At 39.6% G+C, this 16826-nt stretch overlaps 2 protein-coding genes across 2 annotated transcripts; one reads left to right on the forward strand and one right to left on the reverse strand.

Moving 5' to 3' along the window:
* Positions 1-215: 215 nt before the first annotated feature.
* LOC122331584 (rano class II histocompatibility antigen, A beta chain-like) lies at positions 216-4289 on the forward strand. The gene is made up of 5 exons (XM_043229133.1): positions 216-346; positions 571-846; positions 935-1216; positions 1478-1598; positions 1819-4289. Exons 1-5 carry the CDS (start codon positions 265-267, stop codon positions 1823-1825), a joined length of 768 nt encoding a protein of 255 aa, XP_043085068.1. The 5' UTR covers positions 216-264; the 3' UTR covers positions 1826-4289.
* Positions 4290-8755: 4466 nt separating this feature from the next.
* Positions 8756-10521, reverse strand: LOC122331549 (F-box/LRR-repeat protein 14-like). Its single transcript, XM_043229061.1, has one exon. It carries the CDS (start codon positions 10381-10383, stop codon positions 9148-9150), a length of 1236 nt encoding a protein of 411 aa, XP_043084996.1. The 5' UTR covers positions 10384-10521; the 3' UTR covers positions 8756-9147.
* Between the last annotated feature and the right edge of the window lie 6305 nt (positions 10522-16826).

Genomic DNA, 16826 nt, shown 5'->3' on the forward strand with positions numbered 1-16826 from the left:
GTGGATGTTTATTACATTCAGTCATGCCGGGTGCAGAATAAAAGATGCTATATTGTTTAGTTTGTTTTTCTCCTCAAAATGTTATTTTAATTGTGTTCAATGTGTTACTGCAATCTAGCCTTTATTTGAGCTGTGATTTAAAAAGTAAGTGGGATGTCGCGTAGCAACACTTGACCCGTGTGGAAGGAGCATCTGATTGGACAGTCGTTTTAGACCCTGACCTCGACAGCATGAACAGAGTGTACTCGCCGCTCTCAGACGTGAATGAGAAAGAGAGAGGAAATGACTTTGTTGAAGCTCCTGAACTTTCTACACGTTCTGATGCTGTCTGTATTCACCGGAGCAGGTGAGAGAATGGCTTTTAATAAGAGACAAAGATGAAATGATGATTTTAGTAGTAATGTTTTCTTAAGCGCTGTTAGTTGAGATGTTTCTCTAGTAGTGGAAAATCGGACGTGGTAAAGTAGGTACTGAGTCTACTCAAACTTTACGAACGTGAATATGATGGGATAGTGCTTGTGTTTTTTGTTTTTCATTGCTGAAACGTGCTCACACGGATGTGTTTTTCAGCTGATGGATATTATTTCTACACGTGGACGCAGTGCATCTACAGCTCTCCTGATCTCAGAGACATGGAGCTCATTGAAAGCTTTTGCTTCAATAAATATCCAGTCCTTAGGTTCAACAGCACAGTGGGGATGTTTGAGGGCTTTTCAGATTTTGGAGTAAAAACCGCAGAAAACTGGAACAACGACACAAACCTGCTGCAGCAAACCTTGGCTAAAGTTTATACATTCTGCAAGGCTAATGCTAAAGTGTATGAAGCAGCTATCTACAGAAAAAAAGGTATGTGACCCTGAACTCTTCTTCAGACATCTTTGACTTGCGTGTCTACAGTAGTCTGTCAGGGTATGATGTGTGTGTTGTTGTTCAGAGCGTCCGGAGGTGAGGCTGACTTCAGTGATGCCGGGCGACAGCACACATCCAGCTCTGGTGAAGTGCAGCGTCTATGACTTCTACCCTCCACCGATCAAGGTGTACTGGCTGAAGGACGGGGAGGAGGTGACCTCTGACGTGACCTCCACCGAGGAGCTGCCCAACGGAGACTGGTACCACCAGATTCACAGCGTGTTAGAATACACTCCTAAATCAGCAGAGAACATCTCCTGCGTGGTGGAGCACGCCAGCTTCACCAGACCCATGATCTACGACTGGAGTGAGACGTCACGCTATACCTTCTATATTTGAATATTCACTTCTGGTGACCTTTTTTTACATATATTTACCAGTGTTTCATCAGAAGTAGCGCACTGCAGCATGATCTAACCAGATCACGTAATGACTGAGAAGATCTCTAGTTTTAGCTACATCTAAACATGGGTTAAGCTGTCAGTGCTGGTAAATGGCCGTGGTATAAGCGTGATAATCCACGGCTGGTGGTGCACTGTGTTAACAGAGCCCCGTCTGTCGTTCACAGCTCCACCGGCCCCGGGCTTTGAGTGGGACATTCGGTTATTATTCACTGTTGAATCTGCTGCACTGCTGCTGGGAATCATCACAGCCACCGTGGGATACATTTACTACAAGATCAAAACATGGTGAGAGCAAGCCACGCACATAACCCTAGTCCAGTTATATCATAGCACTTCTTGATAGATCGCTCTTTTTCTTTTGATAGAGAACTTCCTAGTGCCACGTCAGCGATGGTCATTTTACTCATGTATTTGGATAACACCATAGCATTTCTGTGCAATCTCGTATAATGAAATGCTGAACCGTCAGCCTCAGTAACATGAATATTATTCTCTCAAATGACAGGTCCTGATGCTGAGTGAAAGGAGAAGCACAACTATCACACAACTCTTCAGCTGATGCTTCACAATAAAACAGAAGATCATCATCTTCAGGCAATAGTTGTCACTAAGTAATGTGAACGATTGAGGGACTCCATCGCTTCTCACTCTCCTTCTACATCTTACTCTCTTTCTGTCCTCCTCATCCTCTTCTTCCCACACCACACACTCTTCTCTCATTTCACTCCTTCACTGTGTAATTAAGAAAATGAAAATATGACAAACATGCTGCAAACTGTTTTGTGGTGTTTTTAGAAAGTAGGACACAGTTTACAGTAGAATCATAATCAACATCAGAATGAGCTTTAGGTATGATCTGAACACCATTTTTGGAGAGTTGAGTTTGTATATTATAATTATATTCAATACACATGACTCTGGTCTGTTAGGTCACTCATTCCATGACGTTCACACATCCAGACTTAAATGCAGTTACTGTTCAATAACTGCATTTAAAAAGGCTAATTTCAGTTCATTTTCATTATTGGCTGTTATGAGCACAAACTTCAGTCTTTCTAAGTCTTTATTTAAAATCAGCACTTTCATCACATAACATACTGAAGCATCGATATCAACCAGTTCAGCCCCACCGCTCTGGAAGCACACGTATGAAGGTCTACCCTAATCTGGGCATACACTGTGAGACTTTCATCTTACTTTGAGTATATCTTTAGAGTCTTCATAACGCCCTAAGGGGCAGCGTATCAGGAAACACGGTGGTAACACGTGTGTTACAACTAACTGCACATTACTTTTTTCATCATATCATTTTTAAGATGTACTTAAGATGGCAATGCAGTCCCGAAGGTGTATTATTTCAACCCTGAATCTTTCTGACTTTGTGCTTCATTTATTTGCTAATTTATACATTTTTTAGTTTACAAAAACATAGTTTACAAAAAATATATTTGACCAGTGTTTTTGACACAGCTCATTTTTGGGACTAAAATGTTCAATAAATAAAGAAACAAAGAGTCATAAACTTCCCCTCCGAAAGGGAAAGTCACTCTTGGTTCTCTAGAGATAGTTCAAAAGGCCTCGCTTCGGTGAAGTCCTCTACTTTTCTGAATTTCACCCATGTCTCACGCTCTCATCTGCCATCACAACCGCATCTATTGGGCCTCAACAGAGTCAATGAAAAGATGAGACAAAGTTTTGCACCAGGCTTTGCGGCCTTGACTTTCCATCCAATCAATGATCCTTCGATCTAGGGAGATCTCTCTCAGCTATTGTTCACCTTCTTCTGGGAAGGACATCTTTAGAAGTCATCACTTATCAAACAAAGAAGAACAAGATGGCAAATCCAAAACCTTGGAACCATCCAAGACTGCGTCTGGATCCTCAGCAATGAGGCAATGCAAGTAAGAAAAATTGTACTCAGGTGAAAGTAAAGATGAAAAATTTTACTAAAAAATACTTTAGTAAAAAGTACTTTTTTTCTGACATACAGATGTTTGGTGAAAGGGAGAAAATGAAACACAATAGCACAGGTCATATTTTGTTAAAAAACGTTCCAGAGAAGCAAGTCAGAAACTAATTAGCACAGGTGGAATGCAATCAAGCTAATCAAAGCATGGGTATAAATACAGCCAACATGCCTCCGTTCATGTGACGGGTAATCAGCATGTGGTTGGCTTGTCTAATCACCAGCAAAAAGAAAAATGTCCAAGAGCCAAACCTCTTCACCCAGAGATGAAATTCTCCTCCGGTCTTATTGTGTGACCAGGGCTACTCCACTGTCCTACGGGGAGACACATTTCTATACTTACCATGAACTTATCTCCACAAAATGCATCGTCCAATCGCTCAAATTGAACCAGTGCCCTTACTGAGGAGCCCTCAATTCAGCTCCATAACAGGGTATACTTAGGATGTAAGAATATCTCACGTGTGGTCTGCAGGTCGGTCACTCACTTTACCATGAATTGCCCACAAATAAATCCCTCAACCAAACCATGTCAAGAACTCAACTCTAGAAAAATCCACCAGCTACATCCCAAGATCTGCAACGATTCCTAATGCAGACCCAGATCAAACGCAATCAGCTAGGCCAAATACTAGGCAGCCTTGTTTTGCTTTCAGTTCTCAGAAATGGGTCCCTCTACATCTATTGAATTTCAGAGGTTACTACCAAGGTCGCTGGTTTGCTATGGAGCATAAGTTACTATGGTCATGAACACTGCTAAAAGCTAAACCCCTTTTATAGTACCTAAACATTTTTATTTGCACTGGCTACCAATAGCTGTTCACATAAAATTCAAGGCATTAATGATTGTCTAAAAAAAACGCTCTGGTTGAAATTCTCCATGAAATCTTAAATGATTCTTGTTTGAGCTAATTCACTACAATTACTTTTGTTGTCCTCCTGTAAATCACTTTGAATGTAAGTGTATGCTAAATGATTACATGTAAAAGTAATAAAGAAGTAAAAAACAGGCACATGTTCAGTAAACATGAAGTCAACATATAAAACCTTTATTGAAACCGGCTCGATGAGTGACAATACAGATTGTGTCAAAGCACTGAACGGTATCAAACAGGAAAATAGAGTGTATAGTGACAAGATTAAACACTAAATTTTAGTGAAAGTCATTTAATTATTGAATGCGGCGAAGTCGTTGTCTATGTTTGCTTAGTTTAAATAGGATCTGTGTAAATAAACTGATGATTATTGCTTGAAATGAAGCGTCCCCACATAAGCAAGTATATGGCAACTATCCATGTGTAACGTAGACGTCGTTTATTAAGTACAAGACGATAGTCAGGTATCAGAAGGCAGGCAAAGACCGATCTGTTAACATGACCGTGGGAGAAACCGAGCAATCAGGCAAACAATACAAGAGAGTAAGAGTCAGAGTCAATAAGAAGAAGAATAAGAAGCAGGTAAACCGGCGGTGCTTCACGTCATACTCCTGAAGGGCCTCTGGTTCTAAAGCCCACAAACAGGAAGCAGGTGCAGAGGAAGCTGGAGAGTAACCGTTGATAATATGACGAGTGCTAGACTCAAATAAATAATATTTTAGAGCAAAATACATAAGCTATCATGTAGTACTTTATGTTCCATATTTATTTGAGAGCTGAATACATGCAGTAATTTAGTAATTTAATATATATATATATATATATATATATATATATTTATATATTTATTTATTTATTTATTTATTTATTTTATTTTTTACGCTAGCTGGGTAAAATATAATAAGCTTGTTTTCCCTTGTAGTTACTACAAAAATCCTCCCTTGGTCAATTTACTGTGGGCTACGTTAGTTCATGTATAAATTCACTAATGTATCAATATAACATATTTCATATTACTTTACAATTTTAATTGTAAAATAAAACACAGCCTGCATATATTAAGTATGAACCATTATAGTCCTGCTAGAAGAGACCCAGGCTTGGAATCACAGAGATCTATCAGACATTTGACTTTGAGTCACTGTCACATCACAAAAAGTGAGTTTGGGTTGAAAAGCGAATAGTGGAATAGTGCTTACATGAGATGCAAACATTTTCAGACGATGCAGTTTAGTGCACGTGTTCATCCGGTTTAATAAAATGAACCAAGTGTGACGAGTCGGCTGCCCCTCCCCTTTATTGTCATCATCACCCCGTCCTTTATACGCCGCCCTTCACCAGGCTCCCGACGGGAGTGGGCGTGTCCGAGAGGAGGGCGTGGTATTGGTCAGATCTGGCGGCGTGTGACGAGGCACACCTGAAGTGTATCGAGCCGCTTCTCGTCGAGAGACCGGTCTCTTCCCCTGTGCGTGCACGCTGGAGTCCTCGTGGGTCCAGGAAGGGCGCGTGAAGGAGCTCGCCACGCCGCCAGAGAAGCGCGCTGTCCAGGCGATGACTGCACCCGTGTACCGCTGACGGGCCAGGATGCCAGCTGACTGCCGACCGGGAAAGAAGAGGAGAAGCCGCCGCACTACCCGAGAAGCACTACCCGACCTGGCCTTTTTTTTTTTTTTTTTTTTTTTTTTACATTAAAAAAACAAAAACGTGGGCGCCTTTTCCCCACGTGATTTGTTCTAAAATTATATAATATATATAATAGAATAGAATAATACAGAATATGGAATCAACTGAAAAATAATTAATTCAGTAGTAATAATGCGTAATTAAAATTTAGCCGGATGTGCCAACTAAGCAAAACAAGAGTTCTCTAAAGTTGGATTTCATAGCTGGAAAATCTAAAAACATAATTAAAATGTTAAATGATCTGAGAACTATTGGTGTTTAATTTTATAAGATACTGGGACAACGTAACTGAAGGGAGGACTCCTTTACAAGACGACCTGATTCTGAATCTGCAGAAAGTTCTGGAGAAAGCATGATCGACGGATTCCACGTAAAACTTGATGATGGTAATGAAGTTTTCTGTATATTGTACTGAGATTAGACCTAGCGCCACTGAAAAGCTGCTATCGTTCGGTTCGTGATTGGCGAGGCAATAATGTTTATTAAAACACTGGTTAAATATTTTAATTACACATTCATAATTTAAGCAATGAAGGTAATTAGTTGTCCGGGTTGAATTCAGGGGATCCCTTTTGTTAAAAAAAAAATGACATATCCCCTCTGTAAATCCACCATCCCTCTTCCAGCCCCTTTTTACATTAATAATGTTTTGTGTCGTGTAAAACCTTCAGTGCAAATTAAATATTAATATTCTGTACATATAATATATTTTAAACCAAATAACAATGATTGGCCAATCAGAGCTCAGTATTAACAAGCGTTACACGTCTTGAGAGTCCAAAAGCATTCATTGCATAAATTGCATGAACGCTGTGTGAATACAATAATTCAAATAACAAACGAAGAATGTTATTATGTTTTATTTATTTTTGTATCTAGCTGAATCAGCACGTGTGCGTGATCACAAATGTTTTTTATATAGCAGTTTAACAGAAGTTTATTGAGTGAGTTACAAATCAAATAGTTCAAAACAAAGCCAGAGCAGAGCTGATGTGCATCCCGGAGCAACACTTCTGTGTTTTGTTTTTGAATCAATCAGTTGTTGATGGAATCTAGTGAGCCAATGGTGATTTATTGATTCGATCCTAAATGAATCAGCCATTTTGAAATAATCCTTTGATTCATTTGAACAGACACGTGCTGCCATCTTACTGGTTGTTTTAGTGTCATGTTTATGTACCTATGACCAACCTAAACCAGCACCAAAACACAGTCATTAAATATTGAATTATTTTTGTTAATGTTAGTGTTGTTAGTGTTTTGACACACACATTGTGTGTGCGTGCTTTGGTTTAAACTACATTGTGAGGACCAAGTATCCCCACAAAAAACTAACTTTTTTTTTGTTTAAAAATTGTCACAAATGGGTGGCTTTAGTGACGAACATGTGAACAAAACTTGATTAAATGTGCCTAAAGAAAAGAAAGGAGATCACTTTACTCAGACAATACCAGTCAACAAAATAACTGGGTGTATTTGAATGAAGTTTTTATGCACCAAATGTGTTTTTTTTTTTTTTTTTTTAATTCATTTGTCATTGATTTTCTTTACGCCAAAAGCCCCTAAAGCTGGTCAGAACCTTCTGAGAGAAGATAGATGATCCTGCAATGAAAATGTAATGAAAAGAGTGACCTTAACCTTAACTGCATGTAAATCTAACCCCCAAAACAAATTAATATCTATTTAAATAGCACTTTAAAATTATTATTATTATTATTATTATTATTATTATTATTAAGTTCTTCTCCCTCTTAGACCCTAGTTTTCCAAGTTTAAGCTTCTCCTAACTTTTGACATACAACTAAATTCAGCAAAGACCTTTTGGCTGTAATATTTGTAATCCTTGTAGCAGATGTCAGACTTCCATTTATTTATAACACACTAATCTTTTATTGTCTGTTCTTTGTTAGTCTGTTTTTCAGTGCAAGCCATTAACATACAAGAAGGTCTTGGGCTATTTGAAAGGCTGAACAACAAAAAACACAGGCGTACTTCAAATGTGGTGTGGATAGAAAGAGCTCGAAGCAAAGAGGATGGAAACTGTCTGATTTTGCACAGAATTGAGCAGACACGGTGAACGAGAGCACTGCCCGCGTTCAAAGCCTTCTGAAAAAATGAGCTATTCACACAAAGAGAAAGCAGGCTTCACAGCCATTACTTTCTTGTGCCAAAGAAGTCATTGTCGGCCTTCAGAATGCTTACTCTGAACCAGATCCTCACACAGATGCAGCCAGAGGACTGGTTCTTTTCACTATGCTTCTTTTACTCTAAATTTATTTTTGAGAATTTGGAAAATTATGAGTTATTGTTCATCAACACTAGGGGTGTGACAACGTGAGATGAGACAAAGTACAGATACAGGACTTGGTTCACTAGAGCAAGTCCCAATACTGTTTTTAAGATATATTCATTTAACTATAAAATGTTAAACAATGTTGTATTTTGAAATATTTCAACTAAACTAGGGTTGTAATTATGATTATTTAGGCAATTGAGTAATCTACTGATTATACCGCTTTTTTAACACAAACAAGCCTAACTTAGTAACTTTAGTATGACTAATGGTAAGGCAGTAATAATTATATTAAAACAAAATAAAATATCAAAACCAAAGTAATTTCATAGTTTTAATAAACAACACTCTTAAAATACACAATATAAAATACCTATACATAATCTGAACACTAAAAAAAAGTACATTATATATTATAACAGATGCTGACATTTCACTTTATAGTGTGATTTAACAACATTTAAATCCATCTAATTTTAATATTTGGCCACATGCAGACTCAGAAAGTTTTATTTTTGAAATTGGTCTTTAACTTCCTGGTCAATTACCAGCAAGTTTACACATTAAGAGATCATGTGTGAACAGCAACAGGACCTTTTAAAAAATCTGTTATATTTGTTCTGGCAATCATATCGTTTACAAAGCTCCGCTGCTTTATAATTAATTCATCCATACATGCGCTATAAGGAGACAGTTTTTCATTCATTAGGGTTGTTTATAAGAGCAAACTACCCTGATTGGCTAGTACTGTTAGTGTGGTTGTGAGTATTAGTAGGGCGAACTCATCAATTTTTCCACAAGCACCCCAGATATCCGGATATCCGCTGCTCGCCAGATATCCGGAAAACTTTAAGGGAACTATAGGCACTATAGCATTAGCAGTGTTTTATTGCTGATTCAATTTGAACTACTACGAGCCTCTTTTTCAAACAGGCTTAGTAACAAAGTACACGACGTCTTCATCAAATAATACACGTCTCCAGAAAAACCAAGACATTGCTGGCGACACTGAGGTTGTTACGAGGTATAGCACGGCAGGATCTCAGATGCATCTCTTAAACCTTTGACCTCTGTCATTTGCCAAAGTCCCAAGTTCAACACCTTAAGGCAGGGCAGCTGCGTGATTCTCTCCAGTCCTCTTTTGGTGATTCTGGTGCAGCCGTACAGGTCTATGCCGGTCAACTGTGTCAGGTGATCCGCTATGAGCTCGAGGCCCTTGTCCGTGATGCGCACGCACTGGCCGATGTTTAGCGTCTTGAGCTTGTGCATCTGCCGGACCATCCGGTTGATCCCGTCATCGCTGATGTGGCACGAACAAAGCGACAGGGATTTGAGCTGGTACAAGCCCTGCGCGATGTAAGCCAGGCTCTGGTCACCCACTTTGTCGCAAAACGACACATCCAGCCCATATAGCCTCAAAGCGCTCATGGAGAGATGCAAGATCCCCTTATCACTAATGTTGTCGCACGAGCGCAAGTTCAGAGTCCAGAGGTGGGTCATGTGTGAAAGGTGGATCATTCCAGCGTCTGATATGCCACCGCAAAAGCTCAGGTTTAGCGTTTTCAGCTTGTTTAGGCCCTTGGAAATGTGCTTGAGTGACAAATCGGTCAGTTTCTGACAGTCCTGCAAAGTGAGGTGCTCCAAACTCAAGCAGCCCTCCGCAGCGCTGCGCGTCATGCCGGCCAGGTGCCCGATGCCCACGTCTGAGACATGTCTGCAGCTTCTCAAATTCAGGCTTTTGAGATTATGAAGGCCCCAGGCGATAAGCAACAAGCCCGTGTTGGTGATATTGCTACACCCGCCAAGATCCAGCAGCTCTAGATTCTTGAGATACTGTGCAATCCGGCCCAAACTGGAATCAGTGATCTGTTTGCACAGGCTCAGGTTCAGTATCCTCAGTGAGGGGATGTCCTGCACGAACGCGTGTCCCAGGCCATTATCCATTAGGTTGTAGCATCCACTCAAGTTAAGGCTCTCGATATTGGGCATGCCCTGGATAATGTAGCTAAGGCTGCGCCTCAGGCTAAGGATCTGGACTTTCTTGATGCCTCTGGTTTGGAGGCTGGGGAACAGCGACGGATTTGATCTTCTCAGGTGGAGCTTGGCTTCTACTCCTCTCCAGACAGATTTGTGGTACAAGGCGTTTCTCCACGCTGTGCACACTTGGGCGACCCTGCCTTTGCCTTTGATATCCAGGTAGTTGAAGATCATCGCTAAGATCTCAGGGAAGAGGCTCGAGACGTGGATCTCCATTTCTACGAACGGCTCGTTAGCTTAGCAACGTTACTAGTCTGGTCTGGTTTTCTGCTGGCGAGGACCACATGTAAAAGAAATAACGTGAGAAATGGAAATGAACTAACAAAACGTGCTTTGTTGCATTTAAAACTTGGTCTGGGATTCATTCGCTTGGAGTAACCAGCTTACATTGCTGTATTTGCACCGCAAGGTCTTCATAGTGACTATTTCCAGATTGTGGTGTATGTTTAGTAAACATAAATATAGATATATTTGGGTGGGTCAGTAAGAGCAGGCTAATATCTTTAAAGATGGAAGAGAAACCTGATTTTGGGTCAGTATTCTATGGGCTAGGCTTAGTGATGGATTTCAGTCCGTTGGACTAAGCTGTTCAAGTAAAATGACAGGGATAACTAAGAAAAACAACCTACTAAGAATGGCCACAAGATGGTGTGGGAGATGCACCCACAGGTCAGCAGAGAGGAGGGTAGAGTTGAAATCTGAGAAGTGTCAAAGGTACAAGGGTACTGTGATTAAATCTGAGCGTATCCACTGTGATTGCTGTAGTGGCTGATTTACTGTAAAATCACAAGTATAGTGTAGTTTGACCATAACTGACCTTTAGAGTTTGTTCAAATGAACTGCACAAAGATGTGTGTGTGTGTGTGTGTGTGTGGCAGGATTTCTCCAGTGCCGTTACAAATATAAATTTCAAACAACAGGATTTCTTTGTTATTGCTACACAAATTATTACTTGATCAAGGTTTTAGAACTCTCATTAGCATATGAATTAGATATGATCTGATTTGAACTAGACACCCAGTCATGCGTTAATGGTTAACCCAAGTAACCCAAGAGTAACTATCGTCCAGGTGAAAGAAATTTGCAGCACAAATAACTGCAATCCAGCAATGCAATCACATAAAGATGATAGGGGGAACATCGCTCAAATCAATCTTTATCACACTGAAGGAAGATTTCTTTGTTCCAACAGTCGGTTTTGATAATATTAAAATGTACAGTAAAGAGATTTCTTTGTCTTTACAGAACAATTTTAATATAATGAACTATAGTTTACTTTAAGCATTAAAAGTGACTAAATGTTAGACAAATAGTGTCTGTTAAAGTACAGTACTGGAGGTGGCTATTGACCATCCAATCAAAAGAGTGAATTCGTATTGCAACTTGCCTCACTCTAAGCACACGTAATAGGCACAAATAAAAAGAAGTTTTGCTCACAAAATAAGTTTGAATGATGCAGGGGCTCCACCATAAATCTTTAGCAAATATTTAGATTAAATATTAGAATTAATGTTACAATTAATTGATCTATCTGGCCACCAAGCAAACAATATTATAATAATTTATTGATGCTAGAACAGGATATTTTCCTGGCCTTGGAAGAATAGCTTACCTACTTCATACAGTACTAGCAGTAATTTAACAGGTAGCAAAGATCAACATTCAGTGAACCCAAATTGTGAGCAGCACAATCACTTGTGAATATAAGGAATTTAATAAATGAGACTATAGCTAGCATACAACAAAATTAAGCAAAACACATTTATACAGGATAAAGGAGAGTAAATAAGAAAGAGAGAAAAGTGAAAAATGGCAGGATTTAACATCAATTAACCACAACCTAATGAGAATCATCAAAGAATCAAAATTCACCTTAAAAAGGAGCTCAAACATGTAAATGGTTACATGCATTGGGTTTTGTTGCTGGAAAAGACTCCTGATGCGGTACACAAGAGATTCTGGATAATTCTGGATGAAGGTTCCTTGGAGGGTAGAGAAATCCACAGTGAGTCAACAAAGTTGAAGGTAAAACTGCCAGAAAGCGAGTTTTGCAAAGTCTTGGAGAGTGTCCGTCTCAAGAAGAAGTTGTTTAGCAGCGAATAGCCTGAGTTAGGGACTTTTGATAGTTCCCTGCCACACCCATCGTTTGGCTGGAATGGCCAATCAGGGGCATGGATTTTGAGTGGGGGAAACTTTCTTTGTCTCTTTTTATGGCCCATTGGCATCTTTTTTGCTGGTCTGGAGAGTTGGTACAGTTTTATTTTAAAGCATAGTAAAAACTGTATAATGTATCTCATAAACACCTAATGTATATCATTGTTTGAGGAATAAAGATAAGATCATTTTGATACCAAGAAAGAAATTTCTAGAAAATATTAAAGCAAAGATACACTCATAGACTCTAGATGCCTATGTTCAAGTGTAACTAATGCAAATAAAGAGTTAGGACGAGGCTAACGAGATAAAGTAACATACATACCACACATGAAATGATTTATGTATGTGCTTGATGTCTATTGCAATTGTGTAGCCAGACCATGTCTCCAGTCAAGTCATTGGTGCCCGGCACAGGGGTCTTTTACTTTTCTTTGGAATTGATTTAGGGACTAGAGAGCCAATCTGAGCATCTTCATGATAGTTGGGGGACCTCTGGCGATTTAGCACCCATATAAATGTGAAATGTCGGTCCAGGTCTGTAATTTCAAATATCAAAAGGCCAAAGGGGTCTAAAGTCCATGCGATCATCTATTATTTTAAGTAGATGCTACACATGGTACCAAAACTAGTTTTCAAATGATAACCTAAATAACAGGAAAACCCAAGCATAAGCTTTGCTCTCAGGTTAACTCTAGTTTTGTTTTGTTCACATATTTATATAAATATTACAAAGCAGCCAGATTTGGATGGTGGAAGAGGCAGAAGAAGCTATACCGATGCCTCTTAGGACATTGATTTGTCCATAATTATCTATAATATCTACATAATGTTCTGATATTCATGGTTATAGTTGGTCATTGTTCTGTTTTATAAAACTATATAGTATATAGTTCCTATGGTCAGTAGTTTGGGGTCAGAATTCTTTTCACTTTGTGTAACTACAGATACCTTTCCTTCAGGTTGATAAAAAAGTAGCAGTACATTTTTTTACATTGTTGGAGAAAAATTCTATTTTAAACAAAATGCTGCTTTTTTCCTGAAAACAATATCAGTTTCAAGCAGCACAACTGTTTCCAACATGATTAAAATGCTTCTGGAGCTCATGAAGTCCTGCAGAAGTTTTGACATGTGTTGTTTTCAGCATCTTAACATGCTCACAGATGCTTTTTTTGGCTCGTTCTTTGATCAGATACCTGCATCACAGATGTCTTGAAATTGTTTATAAATTGTAAATAAAATACAACTAATTTTAAAAAAGCCAGTTTTCAAACTCCTCACATTGTTTCTTACCTGCCTCTAAGTCACAGTCACTGAGGGGCCGTTATTTGGGGAGGGGCCCTTTGTCCCTCAGGTGTGAATGACTGAATATTATCGTCATTGTCACTCCCCCGCTTACAGACTTTCAGTCACAAAACATGTCTTTAAGATTTAAATCAAGATATTGTTTTCTGTGAATGAGTAAGTAGAATAATTTTCACATCATTTTAAAGTAAATATTCAATACTACAGGACTGATTACTCCAAAGTCTAGGCACTAATTGTAACACAATTCTGTTTATTCATAATGTAGATATATAGAATTAGAAGAAAAATGACAGACATGAAATAAAGTGTTTTCAACAGCTGTTAATATCGATAAGTCTTATTCAAGATCATCAACAGACCAACTAATTTTACTTAGTGTCTGCTGATAGAAACTGTTTATAGCAGACATGTCAAACTCAGGCCCGCGGGCCAATTTTGGCCCGCACTACAATTATATTTGGCCCGCGAGATGATTTCAAATATGTATTACATCTGGCCGCCGGCCCGTTATACAGCGCACGTACCGCTAAAGGTGCCTACACATTGAACGCGTCATTCATTGTGTATGTGCGACGTCAGCGACAGAGCGGAAGTCCGCGCTGAGGCGCAGAGCGTCGCGCAAGGGTGGCGTTTGACTCCCGATTTAAAACATTTTTAATTCGAGTGTCAAAACGCTGTGACGACATCTACGCGCGGCCAATAGGAGAGCAGCTGGTGCCGGGGGCGGGAGTTCCCGATGTGGAGCTGATGCTAAGCGATAGAAGAGGCACTTCCGTCCGCGACACTTTTCGTTCGTGTCTTAAAAACACGAACGGAAGGGAAATGGAGCAGGCTCGATGTGTGGCCATCGTCCTGCAATTGCGGCAGCATTTTTCTACGAGTGCCGGAACTGTCTGTTTTGATTGTCGAAAATGTCGCGGCATTGGCGATACTCGGGGCTCGAAGTGTCGGCATTTTATGTGGCGTTTTAATTTTTATTATTTAAAATGGATAAATATTATTTTATTTACTGATGGCATGGTCTGTTCAAAGTTGAAAGAATTTTTTTTAGGTGTTGGCCTTGATGGTCTGTGATGAAAAGATTTAGGTTACAATTAAAATGAATAAAGTTAAAGATATAGAAGCCTGATATTTTTTTTCAGTTTTTGTTTTTATTATTTTCTTAAACCTGTTCTGGTTTCAGTATTTAAGCAAAAATTCAATTGTAATATATGAGGATGGTTAATACAGTAGTTTACTGTATCTTAAAGATAATAAAAACATAAATAAATAAAAATAAAAATTGGTCTGGCACTCGACAATGTTCTTTTTTTAATTTTGGCCCTCTGTGAATTTGAGTTTGACACCCCTGGTTTATAGGAATCAGGTTGTATGATAAAAGTCTATCCTGTTACTGTTCTACAGAAAGACAATACTGTTCTTTCTCATAATTTGAAATGTATTAAACATCGGTATTAATCAACATAAAAATAAGTGAGTATAAATGTGCAGCGATTATTCACCCAGCTGCTCAGCACCATGGCGAAGGGACGTGACGTCTCCATTCCCTTCTTCAGGGGACAAAGGTTACATAGGAAATGGAGACGTTTCCATTCAGTCGGTCATGTCAGATATGGCAGACGAATTGGGATTCCTACCAAAACGCCATGGATGCTGCCCCTTCCAGTGTCCTATGGGAGCCTCCCAAGCCCTCACATTTTGGCATAGACTGGGGCTCAACCACAAGAAGCCAGCTACTATTTGCTAGCACTATCCACTCAGTACCTGTGGGTAACATCTAGTGAACAGGGACATACAGAAGTCCAGCGTTCCTGCAGGAGGTCACAAAACGTATACTTATATGGATAGTATTTCTGTGCATATGGACAATTGGTTGCAGAAGGTCTGCCAAGGAAACACGGGCTTGGGCACATAGCCGGGCCGTGGCCTCAGTGTTGCCTGGAAATGTGCCGGCCTTAACTCTACTCTAGGCACGATTCCTTGACTGAAAAAGCCTGCAGGACCCCTACCCTCTTGATGGAGACCAATGCGAGCAGGAGCAGAGTCTTCATTGATAAGAACTTCAGCTCGACTGCTGGCAAAGGCACAGATGGCATCTGCTGCAGTGTTCTCAGCACTACAGACAGGTCCCAAGAGGGTACAGTGGGGGGCCGTGGGGGGTTCAATCTGATGATCAGGTCTGTGATGCGGCTGTTGTTCATAGCAGTGTGTGGGCAGTAAACCAGGCACAGAACTCTGAAGTTTCAAGAAAATGGATTTAATTAACAGCTCAAAAAAAGTGCATTCAGCATAGGAATAAGCTTGATGTTCCAAAAAAATATTAGAAACCGGAAAAACAAAGTACAAAATAAATCAAAACAACAAAAATTCACAGCAAGGCTTGCACTTTACACAGGCATCAGGAGACAAATTGGCTTCAACTCCAACTCAGTATCCCCTTCTATCTCTCTGTGGGCCTCCTCTTGGAACAAACAGTTAGGCTTTTATAGGTGATGCACCTCCCCTAAATTTCTGTTTAAAAACTGTTTCACTGTAAATGTACATATTTATGATACAAACAACACCATTAACATCTTTTACTGGTTTCACTCATTTCCCTTTACAAACATTTGCCCAAAGACATACAAAGGAAAAAACAATATCCACATGGGTGTTGAACAGACTCCTCCCTTTCCATGGATGGAATAAACAGGGCTTCCTTTTTGCGGGCCGGCCCCTCCTACTAGGAAGCACCAAAGGGAAATGTAAGACAAAGAAAACCATAAATTCATAACTCAAATGTTATTTGTTTAAATGTCCATTGTTTTCTCTTATTTTACAGAACTCACAAACCACCACCAAAACATAAGTCACACTGGAATGTGCACCTTCCATGTGACTGGAAAAATAAAAAGAAACAAATAAAGTTACATCAAACAAAACATTGTGGTATGGTTATTTATCACAAGGTCATACTTTCCCACAGACCTCCCATCTATGGGGTCCTGATTTGCAGCGATCACAGCCACATAGACTTAAGGGTGGAGGGAGGCACAACTCTGATCACGCAATTTTTGAGGGTCTTCTCCCTGAGAAGAGGAACACGACTCGATGAACAGGCTCCACTCTAAAGCATATAGGTAGGTCACTGAGAGCCTCTCTGGAGTGCAATTCGTGACAGCTTGGTTTCACACACCTGGAATATGAATGGCATGAAG

Source organism: Puntigrus tetrazona, unplaced genomic scaffold, assembly GCF_018831695.1.
Source record: "Puntigrus tetrazona isolate hp1 unplaced genomic scaffold, ASM1883169v1 S000000001, whole genome shotgun sequence".
Lineage (NCBI taxonomy): Eukaryota > Metazoa > Chordata > Actinopteri > Cypriniformes > Cyprinidae > Puntigrus > Puntigrus tetrazona.

What these genes read in the sequence shown, in the direction of transcription:
- LOC122331584 (XM_043229133.1), top strand. Translation starts at nt 265, where the DNA reads ATGAGAAAGAGAGAGGAAATGACTTTGTTGAAGCTCCTGAACTTTCTA. An exon ending in AGCTATCTACAGAAAAAAAG is followed by an intron (nt 847 to 934) that starts GTATGTGACCCT and finishes GTTGTTGTTCAG; the next exon opens with AGCGTCCGGAGGTGAGGCTG. An exon ending in ACCCATGATCTACGACTGGA is followed by an intron (nt 1,217 to 1,477) that starts GTGAGACGTCAC and finishes TGTCGTTCACAG; the next exon opens with CTCCACCGGCCCCGGGCTTT.
- LOC122331549 (XM_043229061.1), bottom strand. Translation starts at nt 10,383, where the DNA reads ATGGAGATCCACGTCTCGAGCCTCTTCCCTGAGATCTTAGCGATGATC.